The 13,191-nt window shown below is 56.0% G+C and overlaps 1 protein-coding gene and 1 pseudogene across 1 annotated transcript; both read right to left on the reverse strand.

Annotated features, from left to right (window-relative positions):
- Positions 1–725: 725 nt before the first annotated feature.
- LOC141953419 (feather keratin 3-like) lies at positions 726–1,040 on the reverse strand. Its single transcript, XM_074891964.1, has one exon. The coding sequence runs from the start codon at positions 1,038–1,040 to the stop codon at positions 726–728; it is 315 nt and encodes a 104-aa protein (XP_074748065.1).
- A 6,287-nt stretch (positions 1,041–7,327) lies between these two features.
- On the reverse strand, positions 7,328–7,798 carry LOC141953420 (feather keratin 1-like; annotated as a pseudogene).
- Positions 7,799–13,191: the final 5,393 nt, after the last annotated feature.

Raw genomic sequence — 13,191 nt, forward strand, 5'->3', positions numbered from 1 at the left:
CTTTTGGAGAGGGAGCTGGAGAGACAGTCTTGCTGCTGCACAAGCACTGCCCAGCAAAACCCAAAACATTTATGTGTTATCAACACCCTTCTAGCTACAACTACAAAGAGCAAGCTGGAGGGCTAATATGGTGGAACTTAACTTCACCCCAGGTAGACCCTATACAGTGCTGTTACCATCCACCGCGCATTCATCCCCAACAACCGCTTTCCAGAAACAGCCCTGAGCCACACCTCTCTCCCTGGGCACCTTGGGGGACTATATGGAGGGGAAAGGATGACACAGAGGCGTGCGCTGGGATGCAGCAGAACTTTAATGAGTCAAAAGAGGAAATGAGGTCACTCTGAGTGGAGGTCCTGGTGCAGGGAGCACCAGGGGCAGAGAGCAGTCTGCGCCCCATGGCTGTGGCAGAGACGCAGCCAGGTGTCCACCTGCCTGCCCCACAGAAGGAGCAGGGCCAGCAAGTCCTCCCTAGGCTGGCTCTGTGGGGCTCAGAGCCCAGGGGAGCACAGGACAAGCAGCACACGGGAGGGAAAGGAGAGAGTGGGAGAAAGGAAAGGCAGGCATGGGGCGTGCTTGGTGAGAGCCCAGGCTAGCCTCGTCCTTTTGCCAGAGGTGCTGGGATGGCCCAGCCCCTCTGCAAGCAAGAACCCAGTGCTCCGTCCCCAGTCTGGTCCCACCCTGTGGGTCCCTGGGGGCCTTCCCCAGGGCTGTCACCAGCAGCTTTAGCAGGGGAGGCACCTCCTGCCGCAGAGGCGGCTGCCAAGGCCGGAGAGGCCAAAGCCCCCGGAGGAGATGGGCACTCCCTCAGAGCTGAGGATGCTGCCAACGGCAGCGGAGGTGGAGGAGCCCACGGCGGTGCTCTGCGGGAAGGAGCTGAGGATGGGGCCGGGCAGGGTCACCACCACGGGGGAGGGCTGGATGACGACGGTGGAGTCCTGGCACTGCCTGACACAGGACTCATTGCAGCTGTTGGCCAGCGGGGTCGGGCCGCAGGGCTGGCAGGGCTGGCAGGGCAGGCACGGGTTGTAGCAGGACATGACTCAACTGTGAAGATGAACCTGGGCTCTAGAAGTGGAAAACAAAGCATGGGGGGGTGCTTGATGAGCCACCTGGCACCCCACCATGAGGGAGAAGAGAGACGAGGAGAAGAGGTGGAGGCCTTTTAGGGAGGCCCACGGGTTTCTCCTTCCCATCAGCCCAAAAGAACCCTGCCAAGAGTGACCAAGTCCAGGGAGGTCCCCACCATGTCCATAGCTCACGCCAGACAAGCCCCAGCCTCTCTCCATGAAAAAAACTTCTGCCCCCTTCCCACTCCCATGATAAGCAGATTCATACACCAGGGAAGACACGACGAGGAGGACGAGGAGGAAGATGAGGAAGAAGATGAGGAGGAAGGCAAGAAAGGGGTCCCAACTCACCTTGTTCCCAAGGAGATGGAGCTGAGAGGAGTAGATGAGAGAGTGAGGAGAAGGGCCCACTTTTATACTGCTCCGGCACCACCCCAGGCACACAGTCACTGCACGCAGGCAGTAATTTTCCAACAGACTCACCTCCAAAGTAAAATATCCTACCTAGTGGCACAGGCTGTGCTTTGTTTCCGTCAACAGTGCCATTTCATTTCCTCATTTCTGACATGCTTGGTCTGCCATGTAGGCTCTTTTCATGTGCCGGGAGGGGAGGCAGGATTTGCCGTCAAGACATGAGGCTCCTGACACTCCTCGGAACATCTGGACCAGGGAAGGCTTACATGCAGTAGAGGAGAATCAGGTGTGGGAGCAATCAAAGAGATTGGACAGGCATGAGTGCATGCATCCTGATGCCACGCACCCAAGGGAGTTGGTTGGTGTCACTACAAGGCCACTCTCAACTCCCTTTGAAAGTCACAGCAGTCAAGGAACGCATCTGAGGACTGGAAGGAAGCCAGTGGGCCTCCTGTCTTCAAGAAGGGCACAAAGGAGGAGCCGGGGAACAACAGGCCAGTCAGCCTCACCTCCACCCCTGCAAAGGTGATGGAGCAAATCATCCTGGAAGCGCTTCCCAAGACAAAAGGACAAGAAAATGATTGTGAGTGGTCAGCATGGATTTACAGAGGGCAAGGCAGGCCTGACCAACCTCCTGGCCTTCTTTGATGACCTGCTTGGCTCCGGTGTATGAGGGAAGGGCAGCAAATGTGGTTAATCTCATCTAAACAAGGCTTTTGACGCTGTCTCCTGTGACAATCCTTACGGAGCGAGTGACAAAAAAGAGGCTGGGGAAGAGGGCAGTGCAGGGGATTGAAATCTGGCATGCCTGCTGGCCTCCAAGGATTATGACAAGTGTCACGATGTCCAGCTGGCGGTCACTCTCTCCTGGTGCCAGGCCTTTGGGTCGCCAGGTCGGGGTCCAAAGCATGTGACCAAAGTGCATGGTGGTGTGAGGAGACACAGAGAGAGGAACAAGGTGCTGTCCCGAGCCTCAACACACTGCTCTGGTAGTGAGGAGGGAGGGACCCAACTGCACAGGGCTTGTTGAGGAGCAACATTGTCCCTCTGCAAGCCTGCTGATGGCGTAGGTTGGGGACCCCCAGAGACAACCACAAGAGGGGATAAATTTACCAGAGAAATCAGCACATGTCTCCCCAGAAGGAGAAGCTGTGCTTGGGCAAAGGCATTTGAAATCACTAGCGCAGCCCATCTGCCCATAGAGGCAGTGATCAGCACGAGCTGGAGTGAGCAGAGAGGCAGACAGGAAGGTAGAAGGATGTGGCGGGTCCTCAGTCACAGGAGCCTTTGGGAACCCAGGAGAGGACCGCATTGGTGCAAAGACAGGCCGACCTTCCTGCACAGGGTTTTGAAAACAACCTCACCAGCCATGTCCTCCATCTGCACAGACTGCTCCAGCACTTGGGGGCACATCTTCTGCCTGTACTGACATGGTCTTGCTCAGGAAATGCTTGGGCCTCTCATCCTGATACTTCAAAAGAGCCTCTGCGGCCTAGAGGTCACGTCAGAAATGAGGAAACGAAATGGCACTGTTGACGGAAACTAAAACACAACCTGTGCCACTAGGTAGGATATTTTGCTTTGGAGGTGAGTCTGTTGGAAAATTACTGCCCGCGTGCAGTGACTGTGGGCCTGGGGCGGTGCCGGAGCAGTATAAAAGCGGGCCCTTCTCCTCACTCTCTCATCCACTCCTCTCAGCTCCGTCTCCTTGGGAACAAGGTGAGTTTGGCGCCCTTTCTTGCCTTCCTGCTCATCTTCCTCCTTGTGCTCCTCTGGGGTTTTTCAACACATACCTGTCTCTCTGTCCGATGCTGTGTCTTGAGGCTGTTTGTGAAGGGAGAGAGAAGGGAGGAGAAGGTGTGGCAAGCAGAGAGGTTGGGGCTTGGTGGAGGTGTCTTGTGAGGTATGGGCTAGGTGGGGAGCTCCCTGGGCATGGTCACACTTGGCTGGGCTCTTTTGAGCTGAGGAGAAGGGTATCCCTCGTGGTGGGGTGCCAGGCTGCTCGTCAACCACCCCTCGTGCTTTGTTATGCCTTTCTGCATGCCCCAGGCTCATCTCTACTGTCGAGACATGTCCTGCAACAACCCGTGCCTGCCATGCCTGCCCTGCCAGCCCTGCCGGCCCTGCGGCCCGACCCCGCTGGCCAACAGCTGCAATGAGCCCTGTGTCAGGCAGTGCCAGGACTCCACCGTCGTCATCCAGCCCTCCCCCGTGGTGGTGACCCTGCCCGGCCCCATCCTCAGCTCCTTCCCGCAGAGCACCGCCGTGGGCTCCTCCACCTCCGCTGCCGTTGGCAGCATCCTCAGCTCTGAGGGAGTGCCCATCTCCTCCGGGGGCTTTGGCCTCTCCGGCCTTGGCAGCCGCCTCTGCGGCAGGAGGTGCCTCCCCTGCTAAAGCTGCTGGTGACAGCCCTGGGGAAGGCCCCCAGGGACCCACAGGGTGGGACCAGACTGGGCATGGAGCACTGGGTTCTTGCTTTCGGAGGGGCTGGGCCATCCCAGCACCTCTGGCAAAAGGACGAGGCCAGCCTGGGCTCTCACCAAGCACGCCCCATGCCTGCCTTTCCTTCTCCCACTCTCTCTTTTCCCTCCCGTGTGCTGCTTGTCCTGTGCTCCCCTGGGCTCTGAGCCCCACAGAGCCAGCCTAGGGAGGACCTGCTGGCCCTGATCCCTCTGTGGCGCAGGCAGGTGGACACCTGGCTGCATCTGAGCCACAGCCATGGGGCACAGACTCCTTTCTGGCCCTGGTGCTCCCTGCACTAGAGCCTCCACTCAGAGTTACCTCGTTTCTGCCATTTGATCCATTAAAGTTTCGCTGCATCCCAGCCCATGCCTCTATGTCATCCTTTGCCTTGCAGAAGCTCTCCCAAGATAATCAGGGATAGAGTTGGGGTTGCTCAGGGCTGATTCTGGGAAGGGGATCCCGAGGACGGCTGTGCGGTGACACAGGCTCACTTTGTGCAGTCATGCAGTGGTTCCCACTCGCATGCCTTTGGGAATGCTGAAGGCTCCCCGTGTGCCCCATGCACCCAGAGCTTCCCCAGGGCAACACTCTCCTCACCACTGCTGCTGCAGTGTCCGCAGAAGGAAGGACCACGCAGAGGCAGTTAAAAATCTTTCCTGTGGTGGGTTAAGATTGTCTTGCTGCCAGATTGGTGAGGATACAATTGTTACTGATCACATCCACAGGGATATGAGGACCTCCATCATGCCTTTTTACTCCCCAGAAACGCATCTCCTGTGCACGTCCTTTGACCTTGCTTCTTTTTACGGCCAATCCACCTTTCAGACTAGCTCCATGGGTTGCCCCTCACAGCTGAAGTGCTGGCCTGTGGGCACAAGGAGGGAGAGAGATTTTCTTCCAAATTTCACAGGCAGGAAGATGCTCTCTCCACCGCTGCTGTATCCAAATCTGGGCAATACGTTGCTGCCAAGCTGTTAGATCTGGACAACCTTTTTCACATGGCCTGTATACGCAGGGCATTATCTAGAGCTTGGAGACCTCCCTGTCATCGAGGTCACGGTAGATGACTTCCAGCACCATTAATTCTCTCAGGTTCTGCAAACCTTCTTAAGCAGCAGTCGACCTTCCTTGCTAAAGCCTAAGATCTCCGTCAAACAAATATCTTGCCCTCACGCTTGACACGAGATGCTTCCAGAGACTGCAATTTGTTGCCTTTTTTCCAATCCCAGTGTCAAAGGATCGCAGCTGTTGGGCTTCCTTACCTTCTAATTCCTGATTGTTGGCCCCACTCTCCCAGCCGCGGAGTTGCCAGGCAGTTCTCCTCTCACCTGGCTAGTGCCTGTCATCTTTCCACATGTCTCAAAGCTCTCTCAAAGTCAGGAAGCCCGTACTTTCCTTCTCTGGAGTGATTTCTCTCACTTCTTCCTCCCATTTTATGCTGACGGACCAGCTTACCAACCAGACTCTTCCTCCTCCTCACTTCCTTCCTAGTCGATGACATGGACCCGTTCACCTCCTTGTCCGCTAGGTCTTTTTCACCTCTAGGGCCATTCCTGGAGGTGGTGTTTGGGTCCCTATCTCAGCCATGGTGTTCACACCTGTGGTTTGGGTCTCTGCCTCAACTACCATGTTCTTAGATGTAGTCTGGATCCCTGGCTGAATCGTGACAATCTCTTGGGTCCCTGCCTTAGCCACGGTCCTCTGATAGCGCTCAACTGGGGCTCTAAAGATGCAGGTCAAACCCCAATACAGGGCAAAAAGCAGCTGGTTTTCAAGCAGCTGCCACCCAGGGTCCGGCCAGCTCAGGACACGTTTCACTGTCGCCTCAGCCAAAAGTTGTCTCTTCTTACGCCCGCACGACAGCAGATTCCGCAAACCCTGCGATCAGCCAACAGTGTGAATCGGTAGTTTTAAAACACCTCCCGTAAGGGTGAAGAAGGACCTTGGGAACCTGCGCAACAAAACGTCCCACATCAGTCCCAGGTGGGGCTCTCCGCAAGACAGCTCCCTCAGCACAGGAAGGGCCTCAAGGCCAGGGCAAAGCACATGGCTTTTGGTTCTGTTAACATGTTCCAAGCTCAGCCAACTGAAGGGATAAGCATTGCAGCAAGCAAAGTCCCTGACCTGCCCAGAGGCCTGTCAGTTAGTAACTACCACAACTATAGCACGCTCCATTCAAAACTGCCATTGTCTCGAACCCCACGATAAGCACCAAAAAGACTTGGGTGAGTTGTCCTTGTCTGCTCATCAGGTGTCCACCAAGATGCTCTATCACTCCCCATCCTCAAAGAGAAAGGGGGGACAAAAGAAGATGGAAATCTCATGGGTCAGGATAAGGGCAGTTTAACAAAGACAGTCAAAGCAAAGCGTGCAGATGCAAAGCGAAGCAAGAAGGTTTATTCTCTACTGCCCATCAGCAGGCGATGTGCAGCCACTTCTGGGAAGCAGGGTCACAGTACACTTAGTGGTTGCTTCCGAGGAGAAAGGCTGTAATAAGGAATGCCACCCCACACCCCATCCCCCCACCTCCTCCTTTCTCTTAGCATTTGTTGCTGACCATGATGTCATCTGGTACGGAATATCCCTTTGGTCAGCCTGGGTCGGCTGTCCTGGCTATGTCACCTCCAACCTCCTGCCCACACCCAGCCTACTGGCCTTTTGGAGAGGGAGCTGGAGAGACAGTCTTGCTGCTGCACAAGCACTGCCCAGCAAAACCCAAAACATTTATGTGTCATCAACACCATTCTAGCTACAACTACAAAGAGCAAGCTGGAGGGCTAATATGGTGGAACTTAACTTCACCCCAGGTAGACCCTATACAGTGCTGTTACCATCCACCGCGCATTCATCCCCAACAACCGCTTTCCAGAAACAGCCCTGAGCCACACCTCTCTCCCTGGGCACCTTGGGGGACTATACGGAGGGGAAAGGATGACACAGAGGCGTGCGCTGGGATGCAGCAGAACTTTAATGAGTCAAAAGAGGAAATGAGGTCACTCTGAGTGGAGGTCCTGGTGCAGGGAGCACCAGGGGCAGAGAGCAGTCTGCGCCCCATGGCTGTGGCAGAGACGCAGCCAGGTGTCCACCTGCCTGCCCCACAGAAGGAGCAGGGCCAGCAAGTCCTCCCTAGGCTGGCTCTGTGGGGCTCAGAGCCCAGGGGAGCACAGGACAAGCAGCACACGGGAGGGAAAGGAGAGAGTGGGAGAAAGGAAAGGCAGGCATGGGGCGTGCTTGGTGAGAGCCCAGGCTAGCCTCATCCTTTTGCCAGAGGTGCTGGGATGGCCCAGCCCCTCTGCAAGCAAGAACCCAGTGCTCCGTCCCCAGTCTGGTCCCACCCTGTGGGTCCCTGGGGGCCTTCCCCAGGGCTGTCACCAGCAGCTTTAGCAGGGGAGGCACCTCCTGCCGCAGAGGCGGCTGCCAAGGCCGGAGAGGCCAAAGCCCCCGGAGGAGATGGGCACTCCCTCAGAGCTGAGGATGCTGCCAACGGCAGCGGAGGTGGAGGAGCCCACGGCGGTGCTCTGCGGGAAGGAGCTGAGGATGGGGCCGGGCAGGGTCACCACCACGGGGGAGGGCTGGATGACGACGGTGGAGTCCTGGCACTGCCTGACACAGGGCTCATTGCAGCTGTTGGCCAGCGGGGTCGGGCCGCAGGGCTGGCAGGGCTGGCAGGGCAGGCACGGGTTGTAGCAGGACATGACTCAACTGTGAAGATGAACCTGGGCTCTAGAAGTGGAAAACAAAGCATGGGGGGGTGCTTGATGAGCCACCTGGCACCCCACCATGAGGGAGAAGAGAGACGAGGAGAAGAGGTGGAGGCCTTTTAGGGAGGCCCACGGGTTTCTCCTTCCCATCAGCCCAAAAGAACCCTGCCAAGAGTGACCAAGTCCAGGGAGGTCCCCACCATGTCCATAGCTCACGCCAGACAAGCCCCAGCCTCTCTCCATGAAAAAAACTTCTGCCCCCTTCCCACTCCCATGATAAGCAGATTCATACACCAGGGAAGACACGACGAGGAGGACGAGGAGGAAGATGAGGAGGAAGATGAGGAGGAAGGCAAGAAAGGGGTCCCAACTCACCTTGTTCCCAAGGAGATGGAGCTGAGAGGAGTAGATGAGAGAGTGAGGAGAAGGGCCCGCTTTTATACTGCTCCGGCACCACCCCAGGCACACAGTCACTGCACGCAGGCAGTAATTTTCCAACAGACTCACCTCCAAAGTAAAATATCCTACCTAGTGGCACAGGCTGTGCTTTGTTTCCGTCAACAGTGCCATTTCATTTCCTCATTTCTGACATGCTTGGTCTGCCATGTAGGCTCTTTTCATGTGCCGGGAGGGGAGGCAGGATTTGCCGTCAAGACATGAGGCTCCTGACACTCCTCGGAACATCTGGACCAGGGAAGGCTTACATGCAGTAGAGGAGAATCAGGTGTGGGAGCAATCAAAGAGATTGGACAGGCATGAGTGCATGCATCCTGATGCCACGCACCCAAGGGAGTTGGTTGGTGTCACTACAAGGCCACTCTCAACTCCCTTTGAAAGTCACAGCAGTCAAGGAACGCATCTGAGGACTGGAAGGAAGCCAGTGGGCCTCCTGTCTTCAAGAAGGGCACAAAGGAGGAGCCGGGGAACAACAGGCCAGTCAGCCTCACCTCCACCCCTGCAAAGGTGATGGAGCAAATCATCCTGGAAGCGCTTCCCAAGACAAAAGGACAAGAAAATGATTGTGAGTGGTCAGCATGGATTTACAGAGGGCAAGGCAGGCCTGACCAACCTCCTGGCCTTCTTTGATGACCTGCTTGGCTCCGGTGTATGAGGGAAGGGCAGCAAATGTGGTTAATCTCATCTAAACAAGGCTTTTGACGCTGTCTCCTGTGACAATCCTTACGGAGCGAGTGACAAAAAAGAGGCTGGGGAAGAGGGCAGTGCAGGGGATTGAAATCTGGCATGCCTGCTGGCCTCCAAGGATTATGACAAGTGTCACGATGTCCAGCTGGCGGTCACTCTCTCCTGGTGCCAGGCCTTTGGGTCGCCAGGTCGGGGTCCAAAGCATGTGACCAAAGTGCATGGTGGTGTGAGGAGACACAGAGAGAGGAACAAGGTGCTGTCCCGAGCCTCAACACACTGCTCTGGTAGTGAGGAGGGAGGGACCCAACTGCACAGGGCTTGTTGAGGACCAACATTGTCCCTCTGCAAGCCTGCTGATGGCGTAGGTTGGGGACCCCCAGAGACAACCACAAGAGGGGATAAATTTACCAGAGAAATCAGCACATGTCTCCCCAGAAGGAGAAGCTGTGCTTGGGCAAAGGCATTTGAAATCACTAGCGCAGCCCATCTGCCCATAGAGGCAGTGATCAGCACGAGCTGGAGTGAGCAGAGAGGCAGACAGGAAGGTAGAAGGATGTGGCGGGTCCTCAGTCACAGGAGCCTTTGGGAACCCAGGAGAGGACCGCATTGGTGCAAAGACAGGCCGACCTTCCTGCACAGGGTTTTGAAAACAACCTCACCAGCCATGTCCTCCATCTGCACAGACTGCTCCAGCACTTGGGGGCACATCTTCTGCCTGTACTGACATGGTCTTGCTCAGGAAATGCTTGGGCCTCTCATCCTGATACTTCAAAAGAGCCTCTGCGGCCTAGAGGTCACGTCAGAAATGAGGAAACGAAATGGCACTGTTGACGGAAACTAAAACACAACCTGTGCCACTAGGTAGGATATTTTGCTTTGGAGGTGAGTCTGTTGGAAAATTACTGCCCGCGTGCAGTGACTGTGGGCCTGGGGCGGTGCCGGAGCAGTATAAAAGCGGGCCCTTCTCCTCACTCTCTCATCCACTCCTCTCAGCTCCGTCTCCTTGGGAACAAGGTGAGTTTGGCGCCCTTTCTTGCCTTCCTGCTCATCTTCCTCCTTGTGCTCCTCTGGGGTTTTTCAACACATACCTGTCTCTCTGTCCGATGCTGTGTCTTGAGGCTGTTTGTGAAGGGAGAGAGAAGGGAGGAGAAGGTGTGGCAAGCAGAGAGGTTGGGGCTTGGTGGAGGTGTCTTGTGAGGTATGGGCTAGGTGGGGAGCTCCCTGGGCATGGTCACACTTGGCTGGGCTCTTTTGAGCTGAGGAGAAGGGTATCCCTCGTGGTGGGGTGCCAGGCTGCTCGTCAACCACCCCTCGTGCTTTGTTATGCCTTTCTGCATGCCCCAGGCTCATCTCTACTGTCGAGACATGTCCTGCAACAACCCGTGCCTGCCATGCCTGCCCTGCCAGCCCTGCCGGCCCTGCGGCCCGACCCCGCTGGCCAACAGCTGCAATGAGCCCTGTGTCAGGCAGTGCCAGGACTCCACCGTCGTCATCCAGCCCTCCCCCGTGGTGGTGACCCTGCCCGGCCCCATCCTCAGCTCCTTCCCGCAGAGCACCGCCGTGGGCTCCTCCACCTCCGCTGCCGTTGGCAGCATCCTCAGCTCTGAGGGAGTGCCCATCTCCTCCGGGGGCTTTGGCCTCTCCGGCCTTGGCAGCCGCCTCTGCGGCAGGAGGTGCCTCCCCTGCTAAAGCTGCTGGTGACAGCCCTGGGGAAGGCCCCCAGGGACCCACAGGGTGGGACCAGACTGGGCATGGAGCACTGGGTTCTTGCTTTCGGAGGGGCTGGGCCATCCCAGCACCTCTGGCAAAAGGACGCGGCCAGCCTGGGCTCTCACCAAGCACGCCCCATGCCTGCCTTTCCTTTCTCCCACTCTCTCTTTTCCCTCCCGTGTGCTGCTTGTCCTGTGCTCCCCTGGGCTCTGAGCCCCACAGAGCCAGCCTAGGGAGGACCTGCTGGCCCTGCTCCTTCTGTGGGGCAGGCAGGTGGACACCTGGCTGCATCTGAGCCACAGCCATGGGGCACAGACTCCTTTCTGGCCCTGGTGCTCCCTGCACTAGAGCCTCCACTCAGAGTTACCTCGTTTCTGCCATTTGATCCATTAAAGTTTCGCTGCATCCCAGCCCATGCCTCTATGTCATCCTTTGCCTTGCAGAAGCTCTCCCAAGATAATCAGGGATAGAGTTGGGGTTGCTCAGGGCTGATTCTGGGAAGGGGATCCCGAGGACGGCTGTGCGGTGACACTGGCTCACTTTGTGCAGTCATGCAGTGGTTCCCACTCGCATGCCTTTGGGAATGCTGAAGGCTCCCCGTGTGCCCCATGCACCCAGAGCTTCCCCAGGGCAACACTCTCCTCACCACTGCTGCTGCAGTGTCCGCAGAAGGAAGGACCACGCAGAGGCAGTTAAAAATCTTTCCTGTGGTGGGTTAAGATTGTCTTGCTGCCAGATTGGTGAGGATACAATTGTTACTGATCACATCCACAGGGATATGAGGACCTCCATCATGCCTTTTTACTCCCCAGAAACGCATCTCCTGTGCACGTCCTTTGACCTTGCTTCTTTTTACGGCCAATCCACCTTTCAGACTAGCTCCATGGGTTGCCCCTCACAGCTGAAGTGCTGGCCTGTGGGCACAAGGAGGGAGAGAGATTTTCTTCCAAATTTCACAGGCAGGAAGATGCTCTCTCCACCGCTGCTGTATCCAAATCTGGGCAATACGTTGCTGCCAAGCTGTTAGATCTGGACAACCTTTTTCACATGGCCTGTATACGCAGGGCATTATCTAGAGCTTGGAGACCTCCCTGTCATCGAGGTCACGGTAGATGACTTCCAGCACCATTAATTCTCTCAGGTTCTGCAAACCTTCTTAAGCAGCAGTCGACCTTCCTTGCTAAAGCCTAAGATCTCCGTCAAACAAATATCTTGCCCTCACGCTTGACACGAGATGCTTCCAGAGACTGCAATTTGTTGCCTTTTTTCCAATCCCAGTGTCAAAGGATCGCAGCTGTTGGGCTTCCTTACCTTCTAATTCCTGATTGTTGGCCCCACTCTCCCAGCCGCGGAGTTGCCAGGCAGTTCTCCTCTCACCTGGCTAGTGCCTGTCATCTTTCCACATGTCTCAAAGCTCTCTCAAAGTCAGGAAGCCCGTACTTTCCTTCTCTGGAGTGATTTCTCTCACTTCTTCCTCCCATTTTATGCTGACGGACCAGCTTACCAACCAGACTCTTCCTCCTCCTCACTTCCTTCCTAGTCGATGACATGGACCCGTTCACCTCCTTGTCCGCTAGGTCTTTTTCACCTCTAGGGCCATTCCTGGAGGTGGTGTTTGGGTCCCTATCTCAGCCATGGTGTTCACACCTGTGGTTTGGGTCTCTGCCTCAACTACCATGTTCTTAGATGTAGTCTGGATCCCTGGCTGAATCGTGACAATCTCTTGGGTCCCTGCCTTAGCCACGGTCCTCTGATAGCGCTCAACTGGGGCTCTAAAGATGCAGGTCAAACCCCAATACAGGGCAAAAAGCAGCTGGTTTTCAAGCAGCTGCCACCCAGGGTCCGGCCAGCTCAGGACACGTTTCACTGTCGCCTCAGCCAAAAGTTGTCTCTTCTTACGCCCGCACGACAGCAGATTCCGCAAACCCTGCGATCAGCCAACAGTGTGAATCGGTAGTTTTAAAACACCTCCCGTAAGGGTGAAGAAGGACCTTGGGAACCTGCGCAACAAAACGTCCCACATCAGTCCCAGGTGGGGCTCTCCGCAAGACAGCTCCCTCAGCACAGGAAGGGCCTCAAGGCCAGGGCAAAGCACATGGCTTTTGGTTCTGTTAACATGTTCCAAGCTCAGCCAACTGAAGGGATAAGCATTGCAGCAAGCAAAGTCCCTGACCTGCCCAGAGGCCTGTCAGTTAGTAACTACCACAACTATAGCACGCTCCATTCAAAACTGCCATTGTCTCGAACCCCACGATAAGCACCAAAAAGACTTGGGTGAGTTGTCCTTGTCTGCTCATCAGGTGTCCACCAAGATGCTCTATCACTCCCCATCCTCAAAGAGAAAGGGGGGACAAAAGAAGATGGAAATCTCATGGGTCAGGATAAGGGCAGTTTAACAAAGACAGTCAAAGCAAAGCGTGCAGATGCAAAGCGAAGCAAGAAGGTTTATTCTCTACTGCCCATCAGCAGGCGATGTGCAGCCACTTCTGGGAAGCAGGGTCACAGTACACTTAGTGGTTGCTTCCGAGGAGAAAGGCTGTAATAAGGAATGCCACCCCACACCCCATCCCCCCACCTCCTCCTTTCTCTTAGCATTTGTTGCTGACCATGATGTCATCTGGTACGGAATATCCCTTTGGTCAGCCTGGGTCGGCTGTCCTGGCTATGTCACCTCCAACCTCCTGCCCACA

Source organism: Strix uralensis, chromosome 22 (genome assembly GCF_047716275.1).
Source record: "Strix uralensis isolate ZFMK-TIS-50842 chromosome 22, bStrUra1, whole genome shotgun sequence".
Classification (NCBI taxonomy): domain Eukaryota; kingdom Metazoa; phylum Chordata; class Aves; order Strigiformes; family Strigidae; genus Strix; species Strix uralensis.